Genomic DNA, 23,032 nt, shown 5'->3' on the forward strand with positions numbered 1-23,032 from the left:
TTATCATTAGGATGTGCTGCTGTTATAATAATACCATAGTTTTTCCACTATGATACTGCTATTGCTCGAGACTATAGGTAGATGTATTTAAACAATATGGCTATGCATATATTTACCATACCAGCATATTTACTAGTGCCATCCCTGCATATTATTGCAGCACACTATATACTATTTGTACTTTCATTTAGCGTAGCTATCACCTGCCCATATTTGTGCAGTCAAAACTAGTGCTGTTCACGGTTCAGTTCTCCTTAAATTAGTATGTGTATAATTACATTTTTGGGCATTTCCTTTTATTTTATCTTTTTTTTTTTTGATTTGCACTGCTCTGTCAACTTCTGCTGCTTAACACCTGAAATTCCACCCAGGGATTAATAAAGTGTTATCTTATGGAGAGAAAAAAAACAACAACAAAAAAAAAAACGTGGCATTCCCTCTCCCCTCGCGACTATACGCGTCTAAATTTTTCATGAGTGCGTATTAAGCGGAAGCCACGCGATCCGCCAGGGACCGTACCAACTGGGGCGTATCGTCGGGCTACAAGGAGCACGGGCAGGAAGACAGGAAGTGAGTGGGTGCCGACCTGGAACCACTTGGCGTGTCGCAGCGCTGCCAGGGCCAACAGACATCTGTGTCTATCCAGCACCTCGCCCTCCTCCTCCACAGCCTCCACTCTGCGCGCAGCAGCACCCAACACTGCCACAAAACAATAACAACCCGATATAGAGATCATAAACACACACATACTTGCGCACACACCCGTTTCCATAGAGTGCATGTGTGTGTGTGTGTGTGTGCGTGTGCGTGTGTGTGTGTGTGTGTGCGCATGTGAATGTGTGCAAACACACCGGCACTGTGTGAATGCACCGCACAGACACGCACACGGACATCCAGGGGGCTATCCACGCCACAAAGTCGTTCCTCCCTCCCATTAAAGAGAGTTCTCTACAATCACAGATCTGAGGTGTGACGGGGAGCTTGCACGCTTCTCTACACTTGGGGGGCAGATTAAAAAAAAAAAAAAAAAAGTTTCGTATTTTTTTGGGGGTTATTTTCAACAATGCAATGTGTCTACCGTTGGTAAATAACGAGTGTCAGCAGGTGTCACATTAAATGTTATACTTACACGACACAAATTTTAATGAAATCTAAGAGTGATTTTTGGACAAATCGCCTCTCTCCTACTCAATAAACTATGTCAGATGTGTATAAAGTGTCATATATATCTTGTGCAGGGCAGAGTTCAGTTTTGGGTAGAAATAGGGTTGGTTTTGGATATCTCTCTATGTTCAATATGAAGGTACCTATTCAGTGGTAGGCTTTTACAACAGAAAGACCTCAATGTACTTAAATCTGTCGATATATAAAATGGATAAATTCATTCAGATCATGTCAATGTTGTAATTCAGACGTTTTGACAACTTTTAAGCCTTAATATTTGTGAAACTGAACATTATAAGTACGTACAATGAGTGACACGACACCTACTGGAAAACGAAACATCCTGTTCAATTTAATTAGTTCATTATATTTTGTCACGCTCAGGTCTACGAGACTGTAGAGTTTAGGACCACAAGGAGAGAGAGGCCAACTTTTTGGGATGGAGAGCCCCCCACCTTCAGACATACACAAAGCAAATACTTAAGGAGCGTTAGATTCCTCTGGTCAGACACAGAACGTGGGTGAGTTCGCATTCTTTTTGGAGGCCCCCACTCATTTGAATGTGTCTAACAAGCCGAACTAAGCTCTCCTTATGTATTTAAAGAGGGTTCAGATTTTTAAAATTTTTTATTTTGACTCGGTCCTCACTAGGCCGGAGACAAAATAGGAGATGTTTCTTTCTTTGGCTTTACTTAAGACACGCTTGATTCCACAGGCAGGAAATGCGGCGGTCGAATAAACTCAAACACCTTGCGCCGCGAAGTGCCTGGTCCGACAAAAACACCGAATCAAGCGCCCCGAAAGCAGAACTGGAAGGAAAGAAAATCCAAGATAACGTTTGACCCAGTCTGAGGCAAACACACGACACGGGAAGGTTTCGGAGGAAGGGTTTGGGCGGAGCGCTGTGCTTGGTACAAGAGAGCATTCCCATGTTTATTATACGCATACAAGGGTTTGATTTCCGCTTCCCAACACATCGGACGGGTGGAGCCACCGCCGCACATCTGCGCATTCCAGCGGTGGACACTCCAGGTATAAAAAAACAAAAACAAAAACAAACTCCACCGTCTGAAAAGCGAGCCGAATCAAACGTGGTTGTATACGGAAGACTCAAGTGCGGTAACATGGGACATCCGGAGAGGGAGTAAGTGTGCATGAGACTTCCAGGCGGTAAAACAAAACAAAAAAGAAAAAAACGCACTTAAAAACCTTCCAGGTTTAAGTTAGGCGTTCTACCTCATCACTTCCCTCCAAGTAGTGAGTTGGTTTTAAGTGGAGATGCCGAAAGCGCCTCCGATGTGCTGTAGATTAATACGATGACGTGTATTTCACTTTTATCCCTGAACTCATCTGGCCACTATGACAATATAAGACCTTCTCCTCTGATTTATATTGTTTGGAGACTGTGTGTGTGTGTGTGTGTGTGTGCGTGCGTGCGTGTGCGTGTGTGTGTGTGTGTGTGTGTGTGTGCGCGCGCGTGAATGAGCGAGAGAGAGAGAGAGAGAGAGGAGAGGCAGAGAGATTGATATCTGTGTATCTGATGGGCTGTCAGAGGGTCCCAGATGCACATCTAGAGGAGCGCTGCATCCCTGTCCCTCCCTCGCAGGTTTCCCCTGATCTCTTACTTACTTACATTCCTTAAAATTCCGATACAGATTTTTGAACAACTCGCTTCCGTGTAATTCCTACTCCTACCGGGCCGAGGATTTCAATTTTCCAGCACTCAATCTCTTGTCGGTGATCCCGTCAATATGTTGAATACAATTAAGTAATCAATAAAGCAGATAGCCGTCCTCGGATGAGAGGCGAGCATCGACCCATTGATTAGAGGTCAAGCAGCCAACGTGTATTTAAACATTTGACATGAAATGCATTAATGAGGAAGTAGTTAAACTAGAACAGCGGAATGTGCGGCTTCATGAGAAAGCGCGTGTGTTTGGCGGAGAGATAAACATTAAAACAATTATAGCTTGCCCATTATAACTCGTGCTATAACTAGATCAATCATTAAAATTCCTCCAGCACAAAGCTGGTCAATTTCCCTCCAGTCCAGTGTAAAAACCTGCTCAACAGCACTGGTGCCAGTCAGGCCTGATCAAGCTCTTACTGTGTGTGTGTGTGTGTGTGTGTGTGTGTGTGTGTGTGTGTGTGTGTGTGTGTGTGTGTGTGTGTGTGTGTGTGTGTGTGTGCGCGCACGTGCTAATTTGTTAATGTGTTAAGCTACTGTATGAGACCTTGCACATTCTATTTGTGCTGTTGTTTCCACCACCACCCCTCCACCCCCACTCCCCCCTCCACCCCCCTGACTGGTAGCGGATAAATTCTGACCAATGAGACACCTGGGTGAGATATAAGGTCATTTGTCAACGAGACAGGCACCTTGACCCATCAGGGACAAACTCTGTGTGTTTGTGTGTGTGTGTGTGTGTGTGTGTGTGTGTGTGCGTGTGTCCGTGCGTGCGTGCGTGCGTGCGTGCGCAGGTGTCCTCCATCTTGCTTTGGCACGTGGCATGATATACAGGTAACCTCGGTGCTACATCTCATCTCTCTCAGAGGGCCCGGTGTGTGGCTGGACGGGGACCTCAGGACAGATGGGCAGCTCAGTCGCTCGTTTTGGTTATTGATCGCCCCCCCCCCCCCCCCCCCCAACACACACAACCAATTAGAATGTCCCTCCTCCCAACGCCGGAACCCGCTGCCGCCCATGGAGACGGGGACGCTTTTGGTGTGACTCGACATGTGAAAATAAAAAAAAGATCCCTTTGATTTAGTGTGTACAATTTGTATGTGTGTGTACATATAGACAGTATATCATGATTGGTTCTGTTTGTTTTTTTTAAAGTGACATCAGTAAAAAATGAAAATAAAATAAATTCCTGGTAACAGACAGAAGCGCAAATCTTGGGGGTTGTGTGTGTGTGTGTGTGTGTGTGTGTGTGTGTGTGTGTGTGTGTGTGTGTGTGTGTGTGTGTGTGTGTGTGTGTGTGTGTGTGTGTGTGTGTGTGCGCGCGCGCTCATCTGTGTTCAGCTGGTTGCAGTGAAAACCCCCCAAAAAGGGCACCTTTTTTGGAGGTGCCCAACTGGGTGTTCCTACCTCGCACGTCATCCACCTCCTCATCCTTTTGCTCCCCATCTTCCACCGCTGCAGCCTCCTCGGCCTCCTCCTCCTCCTCCTCATTCTCATTCTCCTCCTCCTCTTCTTCCTCCTCCTCCTCTTCCCTCATGGCCGGAGAGGTGAGCGTGATTTTCAGGGTGAGCTTGGGCTCCGCTGAAGATTGCACCAAAATGGCCGCCTCGGGCAGGGAACTTGTCACCTCGTATTTTTCCTCCGTCAGCTTCTGCCATGTGTCAAACAAACGTAGTTGGGAGGGTCGGGGGTCAAGGGTCATCACATGGGAGCGGACAAAGCAGCAAATGTCTCGCCCTGGCACCACCAGCCCGTCTCCACCACAGCGGTCACGGAACATAGAAAAGCATATTTTGATTACAAGAGTCGGGATTTGGGAAATGCAGGCACCCTGCTTCTTTTCACTGCTGATATGGAGTCGTAAACTTTAAATACCAGCTAATACAGAGTAAAGTTCCACCACATTACTTTTGCTACCCGTAAACAATAAAGACCATTTGCCCTGGGGATTCAGGTATAAGCCATGGTATTCTATCGGAGATTCTAAGAAGCATCTACGTGTCAAATAGGCAGAAAATAAAGTCTACTATGTTCAATATTTGATTGATGTGCCTATTAAATTAGATTTTTTCGAATTGGGATACATGCCAAAAAGGTACCCTACTCTGATATCTGCATCTACATCCATAATAATTAGCATATTTTACATTGTTTTTCATTATATTTTGTATTCCTTTCAGACCGGGAGCCTCTTTTTCAGATTTTTAGAAAAAAACAAAAAAAAAAAAACAGGTGAAGCATTGACTTTAATACAGCAGGCTCATTAGGTAAATAATGCAAATCCAACCTAGTCGTCGCTGCCTCATATCCCGGGATACAAAGCATGCATTTGCTAAACAGATTATGAGGAGCGGCGGGATCGAGTCAATGGTTTAAAAGAGAGAAAGTGTCTTTTGAAATGATTATTTGATATGAAAGCGGGCACAGCCTCTAATCCCCTGTAACAGGAGGAGACACGTTATGATCTGTGTGTGGCTGTCAGGTGCTTTAGCGTGATGGGGAGTGTTTAGGGTTTGCCTTCCATCGATACTGGATGTTATTCTACACATCATGTGTAAAGAAGATCCATCATGGCAACTGTGCAGGTGTGTGGCTGTTAATAGGAATCTGAACACGGGATTAAGAGAATATGTAAATGTTGTTGGAACCGTGCTGATCCTCAGATTTAAGGGGAAGGCAAGCGCGTTCAAAAACATGAACATGCACGCCCGCCCGCAAATTCTAAACAGGGCACGGCCTGTGTAATTGATGCGAGTGACATGGCGGCATGACCAAATTGATTATTTTTGGGACAGGGGTGCTTGCCCCGAAAAAGACTTGTAAACTATTTTGGAGTTAATAGATGATCTGCATTTACGTCCGTAGTGTCAAGCTTTAGTTATGAGTTCAAGAATGAAAACCATTCACTGCGGAATGATCGTGATGCTTCGAGGTTTCGCTCCAAATTGATGACCCCAAAGTATGGATTGTAATATTGTTTACAATAACAATGTTTGTTTTTAGTGTATGTAAGTGTATTTTGCAAAAATCTCTCTCTCTGAAGAAGAAGAAGAAGAAGAAGAAGAAGAAGAAGAAGAAGAAGAAGAAGAAGAAGAAGAAGAAGAAGAAGAAGAAGAAGAAGAAGAAGAAGAAGAAGAAGAAGAAGAAGAAGAAGAAGAAGGAGGAGGAGGAGGATGTTGTCGGCCCCTACTACGGAATACTTTCCCATTATAAATAATTGATGCGAGATGCGGAGGCAACAGTTTAGAGCGAGACAGCTGCTGGTCTGCTCCTTCTGCTCCTGTCGGTCACCAGAGTCTGCTGTGGGGGAGCTTTTGTTGTCGCCATTAAAATGAAACACGACTCGACCACAACACCTCCGACCCTCCATTTTCAATCACACAATGATGTGCTGCAGTGAGATGGCCTGAGCTTTTTTGAAAAAATCAATTTCTAAGAGAAGCATGGATTAGGACCTTGGCCATTATTTGTCTTGGACAGAAGCTGTGCTTTTGTGGCTGGCGAGAGAAAATGAGACAGAGTTATCATAACTTTAGGTTATCTTTACATACGTTGTATATATTTTTTTTATATTTAAAAATATATTTTAATATATACAGTGGGGCAAAAAAGTATTTAGTCAGCCACCAATTGTGCAAGTTCTCCCACTTTAAAAGATGAGAGGCCTGTTATTTTCATCATAGGTATACCTCAACTATGAGAGACAACATGAGAAAAAAAAATCCAGAAAATCACATTGTCTGAATTTTAAAGAATTAATTTGCAAATTATGGTGGAAAATAAGTATTTGGTCAACAACAAAAGTTCATCTCAATACTTTGTTATATACCCTTTGTTTGCAATGACAGAGGTCAAATGTTTTCTGTAAGTCTTCACAAGGTTTTCACACACTGTTGCTGGTATTTTGGCCCATTCCTCCATGCAGATCTCCTCTAGAGCAGTGATGTTTTGGGGCTGTCGCTGGGCAACACGGACTTTCAACTTCCTCCAAAGATTTTCTATGGGGTTGAGATCTGGAGACTGGCTAGGCCACTCCAGGACCTTGAAATGCTTCTTACGAAGCCACTCCTTCGTTGCCCGGGCGGTGTGTTTGGGATCATTGTCATGCTGAAAGACCCAGCCACGTTTCATCTTCAATGCCCTTGCTGATGGAAGGAGGTTTTCACTCAAAATCTCACGATACATGGTCCCATTCATTCTTTCCTTTACATGGATTAGTTGTCCTGGTCCCTCTACAGAAAAACAGCCCCAAAGAATGATGTTTCCACCCCCATGCTTCACAGTAGGTATGGTGTTCTTTGGATGCAACTCGGCTTTCTTTCTCCTCCAAACACGACAAGTTGAGTTTTTACCAAAAAGTTCTATTTTGGTTTCATCTGACCATATGACATTCTCCCAATCCTCTTCTGGATCATCCAAATGCTCTCTAGCAAACTTCAGACGGGACTGGACATGTACTGGCTTAAGCAGGGGGACATGTCTGGCACTGCAGGATTTGAGTCCCTGGCGGCGTAGTGTGTTACTGATGGTAGCCTTTGTTACTTTGGTCCAAGCTCTCTGCAGGTCATTCACTAGGTCCCGCCGTGTGGTTCTGGGATGTTTGCTCACCGTTCTTGTGATCATTTTGACCCCACAGGGTGAGATCTTGCGTGGAGCCCCAGATCGAGGGAGATTATCAGTGGTCTTGTATGTCTTCCATTTTCTAATAATTTCTCCCACAGTTGATTTCTTCAAGCTGCTTACCTATTGCAGATTCAGTCTTCCCAGCCTGGTGCAGGTCTACAATTTCGTTTCTGGTGTCCTTTGACAGCTCTTTGGTCTTGGCCATAGTGGAGTTTGGAGTGTGACTGTTTGAGGTTGTGGACAGGTGTCTTTTATACTGATAACGAGTTCAAACAGGTGTCATTAATACAGGTAACGAGTGGGGGACAGAGGAGCCTCTTAAAGAAAAAGTTACAGGTCTGTGAAAGCCAGAAAACTTGCTTGTTTGTAGGTGACCAAATACTTATTTTACAGAGGAATTTACCAATTAATTCATTAAAAATCCTACAATGTGATTTCCTGGATTATTTCCCCCCATTCTGTCTCTCATAGTCAAAGTGTACCTATGATAACAATAACAGGCCTCTCTCATCTTTTTAAGTGGGAGAACTTGCACAATTGGTGGATGACTAAATACTTTTTTGCCCCACTGTATATTTTTTATTGTATATACATTTTTAAATACAGTTTTTCGCTGCCACATTAACATTTTTCCGTTTTAACTTTACTTTTTTGTTTTCCCCTTGCTTCGGCAATGTAAACGTATGTTTTCCATGTCAATAAAGCCTTTTGAATTGGAGCGAATTGAGAGACAGACAGGGAGTCATACAGAGAGGGAAAATGAGAGAGTCCAGTAGCTTCCCATTTACACCCATTTGTGCATACAGTATTTGTGTGTGTGTGTGTGTGTGTGTGTGTGTGTGTGTGTGTGTGTCTGTGTGTGTGTGTGTGTGTCCCACCTGTATCTGTGTGGGCAGGTGGAGAAGGACGGTGTCCAGCAGCGTCTGTGTGGGTTTGTCCCGACACATCAGCACCAGCTCCAGGTCCATATCGTCTTTGATCAGGAGACCTTTGGCCACGAGGCCAATCCTCATCACTCCACACAGCACTGCGCCGCCTCCACCTCCACCAGACTCCCTGCATGGGAGGAGGAGGAGGAGAGAAAAGAAAGAAAAAGGCTCAATTCAACGTTGAGAAGTCACTTGTTAATATTTGGACTTCTCACATCACTAATTGTACAATAATTTCATTGGGAGTGACGTGCCTTGTTCTTTGACAATTCAATTGATGGAGGTAGTTATTAACCTGGCACTAGTCTCTTTCACGGCTTGGAAATAGCTGTCAAATGCTGAAAAACACTAAATGAATCACTGACTAACCTGATTTCAACCTTGTTCCTCCTAATGTGGCACAAGTTAAAGAAAAAATCCAAGAATATATATTTATATATACACACATATATAGTACAGTACATATATATACAAACACACCGATCAGCACAACATTAAAACCACCTGCCTAATATTGTGTAGGTCCCCCTTGTGCTCCCAAAACAGCTCTGACCCGTGGAGGTATGGACTCCACAAGCCCTCTGAAGGTGTCCTGTGGTGTCTGGCACCAAGACGTAAGCAGCAGGTTCTCTAAGTCCTGTAAGTTGCGAGGCAGGGCCTCCATGGATTGGGCTTGTTGTTCCAGCACATCCCACAGATGCTCCATCGATTGAGATCTGAGGAATTTGGAGGCCAACTCAACATCTTGAACTCTTTGTCATGTTCCTTAAACCATTCCTGAACATTTTTGCAGTGTGGCATGGTGCATAATCCTACTGAAAGAGGCCACTGCAATCAGGGAATACCGTTGCCATGAAGGGGTGAACTTGGTCTGCATCAATGTTAAGGTAGGTGATATGTATCAAAGTAACACACACGAATGCCAGGACCAAGGTTTACCAGCCGAATATACATAGTGCATCCTGGGGATGGTAGCTCAGGCGGTAGAGCTGGTGGTCTAGTGATCTAAAGGTTGCTGGTTCGATCCCAGGCTCCTCCTGCTAGCATGCTGTAGTGTCCTTGAGCAAGACACTTAACCCCTCATTGCTCCTAATGGCTGCGTCCGTCGGTGTTTGAACAATTGTAAGTCGCTTTGGATAAAAGCGTCTGCTAAATGACTAAATGTAAATGTAAATGTAGTGCCATTTCTTCCCAGGTAAAGGATGCACACACACCTGGTCATCCACATGATGTCAAAGAAAACGTGATTCATCAGTCCAGGCCACCTTCTTACATTGCTCCATGGTCCAGTTCTGACGCTCACGTGCCCATTGAAGGTGCTTTTGGTGGGGGACAGGGGTCAACATGGACACTCTGAACAGTCTCGGCTACGCAGCCCCATACACAGCAAGCTGTGATGCACTGTGACACCTCATAGCAGCATTTTTTACAGCAATTTGTGCTATAGTAGCTCTTCTGTGGGATGGAACCAGACGGGCTAGACTTCACTCCCCACGTGCATCAATGAGCCCTTGGACACCCATGACCCTGTTGCCGGTTCACCGGTTGTCCTTCCTCGGACCACTTTTGGTAGGTACTAATCACTGCATACCGGAAACACCCCACAAGACCTGTCGTTTTGGAGCTGCTCTGACCCAGTCATCTAGCCATCACAATTTGGCCCTTCTCAAAGTGGCTCAGATCCTTATGCTTGTCCATCTTTCCTGCTTCCAACACATCAACTTCAAAAACTGACTGTTCACTTCCTGCCTAATACTGTATATGGCACCGCTTGACAGGTGCCATTGGAAGGATATGATCAATGTTATTCACTTCACTTGTCAGTGGTTTCAATGAGTGTGTGCGTGTCTGTGTGTGTGTGTGTGTGTGTGTGTAATCTTTCTAAGTAGGCCTACTGCCAATGAAAGAAGAGGGTGATGAGTTTGGGAGATGGGGTTGAATTTGCATGAATTATTGCACAAATCCCCCCACTCATCACACCTGTAGCTGTCGTTGGAGTCCTCAGCCTCATCGCTGGGGTTGTCAGCGGCTTCGTCCTCCTTGGTGCCGTCTGCCGCTTGGCTGTCAGTCTGGCCTTCCACGTCGCTGCCGCTGCTGCTGCTGCTCTGGTCCAGCCAATCAGAGACCTGCTTGAGAGCGCATTCTACGGTGGACACCAGCGATTGGACGGCCTCCAGGTCGTGTGAGGAGGGGTAGATGGTAGAGTGTTTGGCCATGACATGGCGGTCATCATTGCCAAAGGAACGAAAGGACCTCTGGCAGAACGAGGGAAGAGGAAAAAGGAAAAACGAGGAGGTTAGAGAATTAGAGAGCGAGTTAGAGAGATATCTCAACCTTGACTCAGACTCTAGACTCAAACTTTCTAGCAAAACTGAGTGGGGGAGAAAGGTTATATGTAGACACATCGCTTTACCCCTTTTGTTGTCTGACAGCCTCTCGGGAGAGGTATTCAATAACAGCTTGATCTGTAATCAATCAAACAGAGCTCGACACAAGCGCTGGGGACTCGTTTCCTGCCTCTCAAATCCTCAGACACAATGTAAATGCTAACCCATAATGAAATACAAAAACAAACAGTCTGCACGCACACGCACACACACACACACAAAATTGCTTCCAGACAAAGTCTATAAACAAAAAGAGGTCTGCATAGAAGACACTGTCACCGCACTCATCGCCGTGTACACCGGAGCTTCTGCGCATGTGCGGACGCTCCTCGCGCACACGCTCCATTTATCATCAAGACATCAATTTCAAACTCACTGACAGATCCCATTTAATGACACCAACCTTGGCGCACGCACGCAAATTGCACACGCTGACACGGCCGGCTCTAGTAAAAATTCAACAGGCCGGCGCGCCCTCCCCCCACCCGCCGCCCGCCCAACCGTCCCACCTGTTCCAATTCAATCAAGCATTCTGTCCCTGGGAGTAGACGTACACCCCGCCCCCTTCTCCAGTGTTTCTCTTCTTACTCTCGAGGAGATTTAGGATAAAAAAAGAAGGGGTTGTGGGGGTGAGGGAGACAGGGAAAAGAGACAGGAATAGCACAGCATACAAAAGGAGCCAGAGGAAAAACATTTTTTATTTGATCTATCTATCTATATCTATATATACATACATACTACATATACATACATACATACATACACCTGAGCATATATTCGAGTGAATATATACAGTATATGCAGAAGCTTGAAAGGGGGTTGTGGGGGTAAAGGGATGTAAAGAGGTGCGAGGAGGTGGAAAGAAGGAGTTCAGTGCAGCCCAGCTGGGCCCGAGTGTAATCACAGCATGGATCAATAGAAAGCGCTGCATTTGAACAAAACCGTGTTCAAATGCGAGTTCTCCTATTTACGGCTCAGATAAGCAGATACCTTAGAAGCCTTTTTTTTTTCCCACTTGGATAAAAGAAAAGCACATAACCAGGCCATGTGTAGGGAACGGGCAAGAAGCCAGAAAAGCAGAAACATCCTCATATTCTTCCATTAAAACAACCCTCATCATCATCATCATCTTCATCATCTGGGATTTGGATTATCTCAATTTCATGATATAATTAAAAAGTTGTCTTTAAGGCTGCATTACAGTAAAGTAACGCCGTTTTCTGAACTGTATATACTGTTGTAATTTGTTCTAATCAACACCTCTACCTGCTTAGTCATAATATCCACATGACTAATTTGGTATTCATACATTTTACAATTATTATTTTTTTTTAATTAAAAAATGTTATCCGTGTCACGCAGCCCCTCTGGTCCCTCATTCCCAAACTCTCTAAGCTGAGCGTGTGTCCTCTGGAAGACCTCCTTCCTCCCTTTCTAACCCTCTTCCTGGCCAAGTGTGCGACCGGTGTTACTTATTCTTATTGGGGGGCTTTTCAGATGGTGCCTTTTAATGTGCAGTTGGACCGTCTACAACTCGAAAAATCCACTCATTATAAGTTGCTGTGGATAAAAGCCTCTGCCGATTGACTGGAATACCAAATACATAACATCCTCAATTAAAAAGTCAATACGATATGATAAAGTTGACTACAATAAACACTGTGCACATAGAGTTATTCGGGGTGATTCTTAGGCTACCGACAGCCTCATTACGAACTCACCCCGCATCCATAATGTATTTACAACGCCGCTCATAATACCTTATATAACGTGCATTTTTGATGATCATTATGTGAAAATGCCGCATGGGTTCCTGGCGCCTTAAGAAGAAAAATCCATCGTACTTTCGTGTAATTCTATTTCTGGTATCCCCATTACCTTTGTGGGATATCACTATCGCTGCAGATTATGCGGCACGGAGAAAAATGCACGCTCGGTGTTTGAAGCAACCGCAGCTTTTTATGTGGCTCATCCCTCTTCCCCCTTAACGGTTATTATGCTTCTACATTTTTATTAATTTTTTTAAACCCACTCTAATTATCTCTTCCGCCCCCCCCCCCATTATAATCCAAAAATAAAGTAAAAATTATAGATTTTTCCCCGGTATTATTTTTGACTAAACAGTTGAGATCACGGTTAAGATCAACTGCAATCGTGGGACGTTGGAGGATGAAGAGGAAGCTTTAGGTGCGATGCGCACACCAGTCAAGCGAAACAATCCAACTCTCGTCCATTCGCAGCGACACACACACACGCACGCACGCGCACGCACGCACACACACACACTTTATACCTTCAGCCCCTCTCTTTCAGCGGAAAATAAATCAATAAAAGAAATCACCCACAAAAGGCACACGGACAAATATTCACAGGCACAAGGACTGCACCCGCCCTCACACACAGATGACCTTTATGGAGTATTAACCAAGCCACAGATTTATGGGCACTATCCATCTCCTTAAAAAGCTCGAACCACTGTGCCGCACCCTACGTACACCGCCCACCCACTTATTCTATTCCCCAATTTACATGTTGGAAAAAAAACAAAAAACATACCCGTTTTAAGGGACAGAAAACCCGGTGAAAGCATCCAAAGGCGTTTTCCATTTTGCGTGGACTGCACATCATGAGGGTCCACTTCGTCAAAGCGATTCGGAGGTTCACCTATTATTTTCCTGATGTTAAGTGTAAATCATGCATTTTATCGCTGTTTAGAAATAAGTTGCTTTACGTTTCATTTCGTTTTTAGCTTTAACAGTGCATGACAGCATTGCGGGGGCAGTGCTATTCAATTTGTGAAATAAATCAGAAGGGTTCAAATCTTAAATGATGTCCGGGTCAAGACTTAACGACTCGGCACAAATCTGGGTCCTCGGGCTAGACCCGCTGAAGGCCGTGCTTAATAGCCTGCAAAGTGCGGGCTACGCAGCGCGCTACTGACAGCACTGCCATTTGGAGTCGCATATCCACTGGCGGCGTCCTTCCTACTCGCCATCTGTGATGTTCACCCGTTTTGAGCGTGCGCGTTCCTCTGCGTCTGCTTGTAAATGTACAGTATGCACATGCGGGAATGTCTGCTCCGAAAATGTGTTTAACAGGACAACAGTCGTAGGTTTTATGAGCCGCTACTAATAGGAGCTTCCCAGGCATAGACTGCATGGACACAACACTGTGTGTGTGTGTGTGTGTGTGGGTGTGTGTGTGAGAGAGGGAGTGTGTTATACAGTAGGTCCAAGGGGGCGCTGAATCCCAGCCACCCGGAACACCGCATTAATCAAAGTGGTTAAGGCCAACTCACTAACAGGCCTGTGAGCCAGCCTGTGTTCAGATGTTGCGTGCACACGCACACACACGCACACACACACACACACTTTATTTAACTGTGGGACTTGAAGGAACATAGAATTATTCCCTTTCAAAAAATATTTTAGACCAATCATACGGTTCATATTATTTATTTTGGGATTATTTCAAGGTATATAAACGCTATTGTTTTATTTATCTATGTTCTTATTTATGTTATTATTATTATTACTACAGCTCAAATTATTCTGAGGGATGAATGGATAACAAGGCAAATGGAAAAGTCAATATTTTAAGTAAATTATGTTTACATAAAAAAATATATATATATCTGGCCTTGACGAAATCCCCAAAGATCTCAAGACTGATAGATCAACGCTTCAAAGAACGTTGTTAATTAATGATTTTGAAGCATTGGCAGCGTGCATAAAAACAGCCCCCACGACACAAAAAAACCAAAACAAAAAACAGACAAAACAGGCTAACGAATCTATTTCTGGCTGAATCCAATATATATTACTTTCCAATTCCAGGTAAAACATCCTGCCACGACGTGCTGACTGGCGTCTTACTCTGGTAGATTCCCCCCCCACTGTAGCATCCCCTCGTCAGCTAAGGCTGAAAGCCAGATTACAGCAGTCGGCGACAGTCACCGCAGACAGCTTTTCTTTTGGACAGCATCAACAACCTCACCATAGAAATTGAGGCATCATCGCAAGTGCTCATTAGCCGCACTTAAGTGCTGAGTGTGGAAAGAGGCGCGTGTCTCACTCCCGTCCTCTTCAGAGCCTGATTACAGTGATCTGCCGGGCGGAGGCTCCGCCGTGGCCGCCTCGGGTGACATTTAATGACCAGAGAGAGAGAGAGAGAGAGAGAGAGAGAGAGAGAGAGAGAGAGAGAGAGAGAGAGAGAGAGAGAGAGAGAGAGAGAGAGAGAGAGAGAGAGAGAGAGAGAGAGAGAGAGAGAGAGAGAGAGAGAGAGAGAGAGAGAGAGAGAGAGAGAGAGAGAGCGCGCCAGAGCAGGGCGCGCAATCCGTCCGAGGCGTCCGTGATTCTCCTCGGGGCCCGATCCGACCGCCCCGCCACCCCTGAGGTTAACGGCACCACGCGCTCCCCTTAAACACCTGAGGTGTGGGAGCGCGCGTGCGCACATGCCGGCACCCTGGCATGCACAGAGCACAAGGAAACAAGATACTCCACCATTAAAGAGCATTCAAAAGACGCCGCTTCAAACCCCCCTGTCTCACTGCTCATTATCGGCACATTGACACAAATTGGATTCCAGGCGGCAGGGAAGATCAACAGGCTCTAAGGGAGCGCATGGAGGAATCTTTTTAAAAGCTTACTATCCAAAAACATAAAGAGCGTTAAACAGTGGTCTAATATTGAGTAACACGACAGTATGCCTTACTTTACAAGAAGCGCTGACATTTAGCAAACATATTCACGCTCAAAATAATCAAGCCTGCTAGGACTTAAAAAAAGGTTAAAGAGTGAATCATATATTATATTTGAGTAGATGGGTATTTAAAGCCAAGATAGTGTTAATTGATTGACGATAAAGAAAATAATTCTGACTGGCTGAGTGACTAAATGCTGCACAAATTAATCCAAAAGGTATACAACAAAACTAGAGGCCGGCCCACTGCAATCAATCAATTCAATTCCTCCTGGATTTCCAATTTTTTATAAAACCTGTGAAGTCCTCTGAGTGTCCATCTATGGTCAATGGCGTCAAAAATAGTTTTGAGTGTAGGTGGGTTTAATAATTCTCGCACGGTTTCATGGGGGCAACCCTACTCACATCATCACCTCACCCCCCCCCCCCCAAAATTTAATATAAACAATGTAGGTATATGACAGAATTGTCAGTTGTAATAAATATATTAAGCGTGGGGGGCGCTAAAGAACAAGCATTAGAGAAGGCAGGTCCTGTGAATGAGCCTATACTAAGGCAGAGAGATGGAGGGACACAACCCACTGTGAGGGTCAGCTGTTGGCAAGCCGGTACCACAGACCACACACTTAACATAGCCTACCACATAAACAACACTGGCATGTGTGTGTGCGACTGTGTGTGTTTACCAGTATATCTCATACTTATATAGTGCTTCAGACTACACACACACACACACACAAGTTCAAATTAGGTTTCCATTCATGCTACACTGAGTCTCAGTGGGCAGAAGGACCAATGTTACATAAACACATTACACAGCAATACAACATGAACTAACTATGAACTAAAAGCACGCACGGCACGCGCCCAGTGGCTGTGCATCCCTAATAAAAATAACATTGAGGCATTTGTAAAACAAATCCCCTGAAACACTAATAAACAAGTACACACACACACACACACACACACACACACACACACACACACACACACACACACACACACACACACACACACACACACACACACACACACACACACACACACACACACACACACACACACACACAGCTGTAAATCCATCACAGCCCTTCTACTCTGCCCCAAGTGCCCTGCAGTATAAACATTTCAGTTCAAGGTATTCTGCTTGGCCACGCACGCCGCCTATTACCTCAGCACTATCCATGTCCGTCTGGCACTAACGGATATCATCACAGCAGAGTTAGGGGCCGTAACGGACATGACCATTTTAGTTGAGGATCAATCATCACACAAAAAGTTGTGATCAACAATTTAGTCGTCCTTAAATTGTAATAATACATGTCCTACCTATTGCAGAAGAGCCATTTATTGACACGTAACATTGGCACATAAACATCTGGCTATTTTCCTCAACGGATCGAAATGCAATTAGGGCTGGACGATATGGGCAAAAGTTGTTTTTTTTTATATTGATTGATGTCAAGAATTATAGGATATATATAGAATAATAATATTATTAAATAAATAAAATAAATAAACATATATTATAAACATTTACATATATAATATAATCATCATTGTCATCTGAAAACAGCCCCTGAATCTGTGCTCTGTGATTATATTATATGCAGTGACGTTTGGAGCAGACCGGGGGGACTTTCTCTCACTGTGTCAGACCAGACGTCACTGAATATCGTGGATTAGTTCTTTAATCGCTCTGCTTTCACGGGGATGGGGAGAGAGCAGAGGAAGCAACGGCACACCCGCTGTACGATTGGCTGTTTGTGTCACGTGGTTGTTTCTCTGCTGTACGATTGGCTGCTCGTGTCACATGGTTGGTTTTTTCTGTTGTATGATTGGCTGTTTGTGTCACATGGTTGTTTTTCTGCTGTACGATTGGCCGCTCGTGTCACATGGTTGTTTTTCTGCTGTATGATTGGCTGTTTGTGTCACATGGTTCTTTCTCTGCTGTACGATTGGCCGCTCGTGTCACAAGTTTTGTTTCTCTGCTGTAGCTCTTTGTGTCACATGGTTGTTTCTCTGCTGTAGGATTGGCCGTTCGCGTCACATAGTTGTATCTCTGCTGTAGGATTGGCCGTTCGCTTGGCGTCTTTGTAGGCCCTGTGTCAAACTGTATCGAAAATAAAGCTCATAAATTTCTCATCCTGATTGTGGAAGATTTTATCGTGAGAATGATCAAGATCATTTTATCGCCCAGCCCTACACCCAATTCACATTCTATTTGTTGTTGCAACGTTTCTACCATCAAAATTCCTGTGAACTTTGGACTGAATCATATGATTGTGGAATCCGAATACTTTACAGAAAGATTGTTACACGATTATGTAATAATTGTGACAGCTCTAATGACAAGTTTGTTGATGAAGGTGTCGCAAAGTAACAACAAACTATTGTAATTAACCACATTTCTCAGGCACGTACACACCCCATAATTCTCGGTCACTGCTCTTCTTTGCCTGTCAAAACACAGCTGATGGAACAAAACGCCACCTTTTGAAGGAGCTAACCACTTCGGTCAGTGTTGTCGCCAACAGGGTGCTCATCGTCAGGGGGTCGGACAATGAAATCGTCCCGCCCAGCTTGGGTTGGGGCGGTTGCCTAGGCAACCAACCTTTTCTGGGGCCATTGTTTATTTGAGGGAAAAATAATGAACACTTTTCATTATGCGCCGTCTTTATTTAAAAAGAAATCTCAAATGGGTTTTTCTTTTCCGCTTGCCACTCACTGAAACTAATAACGCAGTTTAAGTTGATGAAACTGTGGATATATTCCGCAGAGGACTATTTATCCTCTTTTGAAATAACCGACAGCCTTCGTGAATCACGGAAAATGGAACGACTAAAGAGCTCTTCTAGGACGAAAAAGTCAGGACACAGCTTAACACACTAAAGCGAGCCCAGGGAAACCTCAAATGAAACGACAAGGAAATGGCAAGAACACAACCAGAGTGTTTTCTTTTCAGAAATTCATAATAGACACACCCCACGCCCCCTCCTCCTCTGAAGCATCCAGGCAGCCTGGGGCACGCCACATTAAAAATTCATCCTGTGATTTATCCGCACTAGGTTTTGCAGGAGTGTCACACGCCACGCTGCAGCTTGATTGAACTATTTCGCATGTCCACGCGCGCGCAAACAAACAGACAAACAAATCTCACAAATACCTCAAAAACGCATCAACAAAAGCCTCGATCCACCTCGAACCTCCCGTTAGGAACCGATAAGTAAGGGTAAGAAAATACACTTGCGTTCAGCGCGGACGGGTGATATTCGATTGGTCCCAGCCTTAAAAAAAACAAACATAAAGCGGCCTTAAAAACAGTACGGAAGCCGGGGGTGAGGACGGTAGGGCCGTGTTACCCGTTAGGTGTTCCTTGCTCCCCGTGATGCGGCGGCAGGGCATAAAAGGTTTATGAGCCGAAAGTAAAGCATAACTGCACCTCTAAGAGCAGACGAGCTGACACAGCAGTGTTTCCCGGTGTTCGATTACGACATCAACCAGGAAAATGGCGGAACGGAAAAGAGACTGGAATACAATAATAGACGTCGTGGCGTAATTCTGTCGGGGGGCACCTTGACGGAAAGTGGCGGGGGGGAGAGTTGTCAAGCCCGAGAGAACGGAACTCAAAAGTGACACGGTAATGGATTCTGGTCGCAATAAGCGTGCACTCCCCCCCCCCCCAGAAAGGCTCAAGTCTCACCCTAAACTGGTCGCGAGTGATACACCAGTCTACACGGATGCACGCACAAAAAAAAATGTATGCAATGTGCCGGGGCAAAGAAAATCACAATATTTTTGGTGCCTCGATATCGATCATTTGGGGATGACTATTGGTGCTTAGATAAGACATATACAGGAAAAAAATATTTGAGATATAAATCAATAGAGACGTGGATATGAAGCGGGTAGAGGCGGTGGTTAGAGCAGCTAGACAGGTAACAGCAGAGAGCAGAGAGAAATGCAGCCTTAAAGGCCAGGAAAATACATTGGACTATATCGAGATGTCACAATGTCGATATTATTGCCCCGCCCTGGCATTTATCCCTTCTTTTTTAATGATTTTTTTTTTTTTATAGTGAGCACTGAGTGACAAACAAGCCCGGCCGTGTTGCAGTAAATAGAGACGGACGATTGTGAGTCCGAGGCAACGCCGCGCCGCCTGCTCCATGCGATGGAGGCAGTTCTCACCAAGGTCACCCAGGCTCCGCTCCACCTTACCCGGCGAATGTTGGCGCAAAGCGAATGGGCTCGCCGGCTCCCGCACCGCCAACGCGCCAGAAACACACGCGCCAACCTCATTACCCCGGATTATTTATGAGCCCGGCTCTGTAGGCCCCCCCCCCATCCCCACCCCGCCCGCTCCGTCCTCCTTCCAGCTCACTCCACCTTCCAATCCCAACCGGTCCACGCCGTCCCCCATCCTCCCCCCGCCATTGTTTTATCCCCTATGTAAGGTTGTCTGCCAGTTACAGCCTTGTTTAAACCCCCCAAGGAACCCCCACCCCACCCCCCCGCTCCAGTTTTCAATAATTCATCCTCTGCCCCCCCCCACCACCCCATTCCCCGAGGCGGCATACTCCACAGTCGCCGGCCAAGGCCATTAATCAATTCCGTGTCCCTATCTTGCCATCTTGTTCTTAACCGCCCATTCTTACAGTTTCTCACCCCCGCCCCCCCCCCCATACTTCCTTCTCTTTTCTCATTCTTGATATTTTTCTCTCTGCTCCCGCCTCCAACCCCTTTCCTCGCCTGCCTTTTTGCCCTCCCCCTCTTTCCACTACGCTCGTTTATAACTTGTGTCATCTCCCGCCCGTCTCCACCTCTTCATTAAAACCCCTGGCTCCCTCCCTCTCCCGCCGCGTCGCTGTCCAGCTCGGGGGTAATCAACAAGGCCATGATTACTGTCAATACCTGCTTGGGTCCCCCAGCCTCAAGGGGCTTCAGGCTACAATACAATAGCCCAGGATTCTACACCTGGCGCACACACACACACACACACACACACACACACACACACACACACACACACACACACACACACACACACACACACACACACACACACACACACACACACACACACACACACACACACACACACACGTATCTGCAGCTCAATATACAAATCTTGGGATTATAATATAGCTATACATTATATAATTTCATAGAGAAAGATTAAGATTTATTTTATTTCACTTGTATGGAAAATGAAAAACGTAAATCGAACTCAGAGAATTAGAGGGGAGTTTTTTAGTGTTTCTCCTCCAGACAGCGGTGCGCGCCGGCTCCCGTGCCTGTCTTTTTATTTTACATCTATTTGTTTCCTACATGTATGAAACAACAATTTTAAGCAGAACTGAGTTAAGGGGCTGTCCAAGTCCTTACTCCGGAGTGTTCCAAAAAAACCCGTCTCCCCACTGCTATCCGTTGCTATGGGACTGAATTTAGTACAAACTGGATGTTTCTGTGCAAATACTCGACTTGTAAATAATAAACCCTGCACTTCTGGAATGGGGAGAGCGCATTTGCCACATTACATTACCTTCTATGCGTGCGCGAACCCAATAACATTGTACACACACACACACACACACACACACACACACACACACACACACACACACACACACACACACACACACACACACACACACACACACACACACACACACACACACACACAATGTATTTTAAAAGCATTTCTTTTGAGATGTAAGAAAATTGTAATAGCTATCATCAAATGTTCAGGCAAGTCCTTCACAATCATATGTTTTCAGGCGATTTTTTTTTAGGGGAATATTACACCCATGTTAGAAATGGTGTGAAAATGTGAATAACATGCATTTCCCTCAGTTGGGCTGAAGCAAAATAACTGTACAACCAATTTTTTCCCCAATGTTGAATGTCAATAAATACGTGACTCTTCTTCATCATGTATAATTACTACATTATCATACTTCTACTATTGTAGTGGCATATAATGAAAAAGCTTGCATGCATGCTGGGTTTTCCTGCTCCGCTCCTAGTCCTCCCTGTGCCTTTAGTAAAACTCACCCGTCTTCACCTTTCCCTTTGCCCTGATAATCTACAGGCTGTGCTCCCCATCACCGGCCTACTCTACTCTCCCCTCCAGAACAGCTCTCTTATCAGCTAACACACACACACACACACACACACACACACACACACACACACACACACACACACACACACACACACACACACACACACACACACACACACACACACACACACACACACACACACACACACACAGCTCTCCTGTCCTGAGAGGGTTATCACACTGAAACATCCCAACCTCTACCCCCCCGAAAGTGTTTCCTTACACTGCTGGGGATAATCCCCTGACAGACAGACAGTTCATTACCATGCCTGTGGGAGGAGTGGTCGTTCCGTGTCCGTTGCCCGGTGACGCCCGCGGAGCGCGTGGTGGGGTGTGTCGCAAATGTTAACGGTCAGGACGTGGTTGACGGGCGGCAGCTTCCCCTCATGTGCTCCTCTGTCATTCAGACCGCCGCTCCGGCACAGCTTATCCCTCTAGACCGAGAGGGAGACAAGGGGTGACAGGGAGGGAGACAAAGAGAAAGACAGAGAGAGAGAGTGAGAGAGATGAGTACCTGAGAATCACTTTATTCGGCAAGTTTCCCATACACAGAATTTGCTGTGGTTTGTTGGCGCATAACATACAACATAGAGAATAAACAATGTGTGCAATATGTTCAATATATACATATTTTAAAGTGAACAGTAGTGCAGGAATGTGCAAAAAAAAAAAAAACACGACCAGGGGGAAAGTACAGAGAACAAAGATGTCAGTGATCAGTGCTTAGACAACTGGAGGTTGTTGCCCAGGGATATGTTTTTGTGCAATCACCATTTCCCTTCGCCACACCACATAAAAATAGGAGAAATTTATTTTTATATATATATTCTCCATTATCCGGTAATTGCCGGTTTTTGACCGGGAAAATCTGTTGACGTCCGACATATTTAAATCCCTTTGGTCATAATGTCCAGTGAAAATAATTCCCTCCGAGCACAATTTGAATTAGTGCTGGGTGGATCATTTTGATAGAAAAGTCGGCAGATCGGTTCCTTTCCGCGCTCGGCAAGTTGCAACAGAAAGCCAAACAGGTTGGACGATCTAAAGCTCATCTGAAAGCTTCACCTCTGACCAATCACGTTTGTCAATAAAGAACTAGGCCCTGCCCCCTTCCTCGTGGACAGGTTGCATTTGTAAAGACAGTAAACACGGAGAGAGAGCCGCCGTCCAGAACTCTGAGGAGAAGCAGAAAGAGGAAAGAGGTGTCGTTGGAACACATACATCCCATAGTTTGGTGTTTTTTTGGGATATTTAAGTTACGACCCAAAGGAGACTGTAAATATTCATTGTGTAAAATATGTCGACGGGACCTCGACACCAAAAACTTTATTATTTATTTAGACCTACTTGTCATATTTATTTTGTTTTTGATTTGATCAAAATTTAAAGTAAGTAAAGTGGCTGCACTTGTTAC

General features: G+C 45.0%; 1 protein-coding gene across 1 annotated transcript in view; it reads right to left on the minus strand.

Moving 5' to 3' along the window:
• strbp (spermatid perinuclear RNA binding protein) overlaps window positions 1-23,032 on the minus strand; it is a gene marked incomplete at its 3' end in the record, with an annotated part of 103,456 nt that overhangs the window by 18,516 nt on the left and 61,908 nt on the right. The window contains exons 3-7 of the mRNA XM_080018223.1: window positions 21,883-22,052; window positions 10,384-10,658; window positions 8,353-8,530; window positions 4,259-4,502; window positions 587-699 (exon numbers count right to left, since the gene is read on the minus strand). Of these exons, the coding sequence (XP_079874349.1) occupies window positions 587-699; window positions 4,259-4,502; window positions 8,353-8,530; window positions 10,384-10,658; window positions 21,883-21,885 (813 nt within the window). The 5' untranslated portion in view covers window positions 21,886-22,052. The remainder of the gene's footprint in view (window positions 1-586; window positions 700-4,258; window positions 4,503-8,352; window positions 8,531-10,383; window positions 10,659-21,882; window positions 22,053-23,032) is intronic.

The sequence above is a fragment of the Zeus faber genome (assembly GCF_960531495.2).
Source record: "Zeus faber genome assembly, chromosome: 17".
In the NCBI taxonomy this organism is placed as follows: domain Eukaryota; kingdom Metazoa; phylum Chordata; class Actinopteri; order Zeiformes; family Zeidae; genus Zeus; species Zeus faber.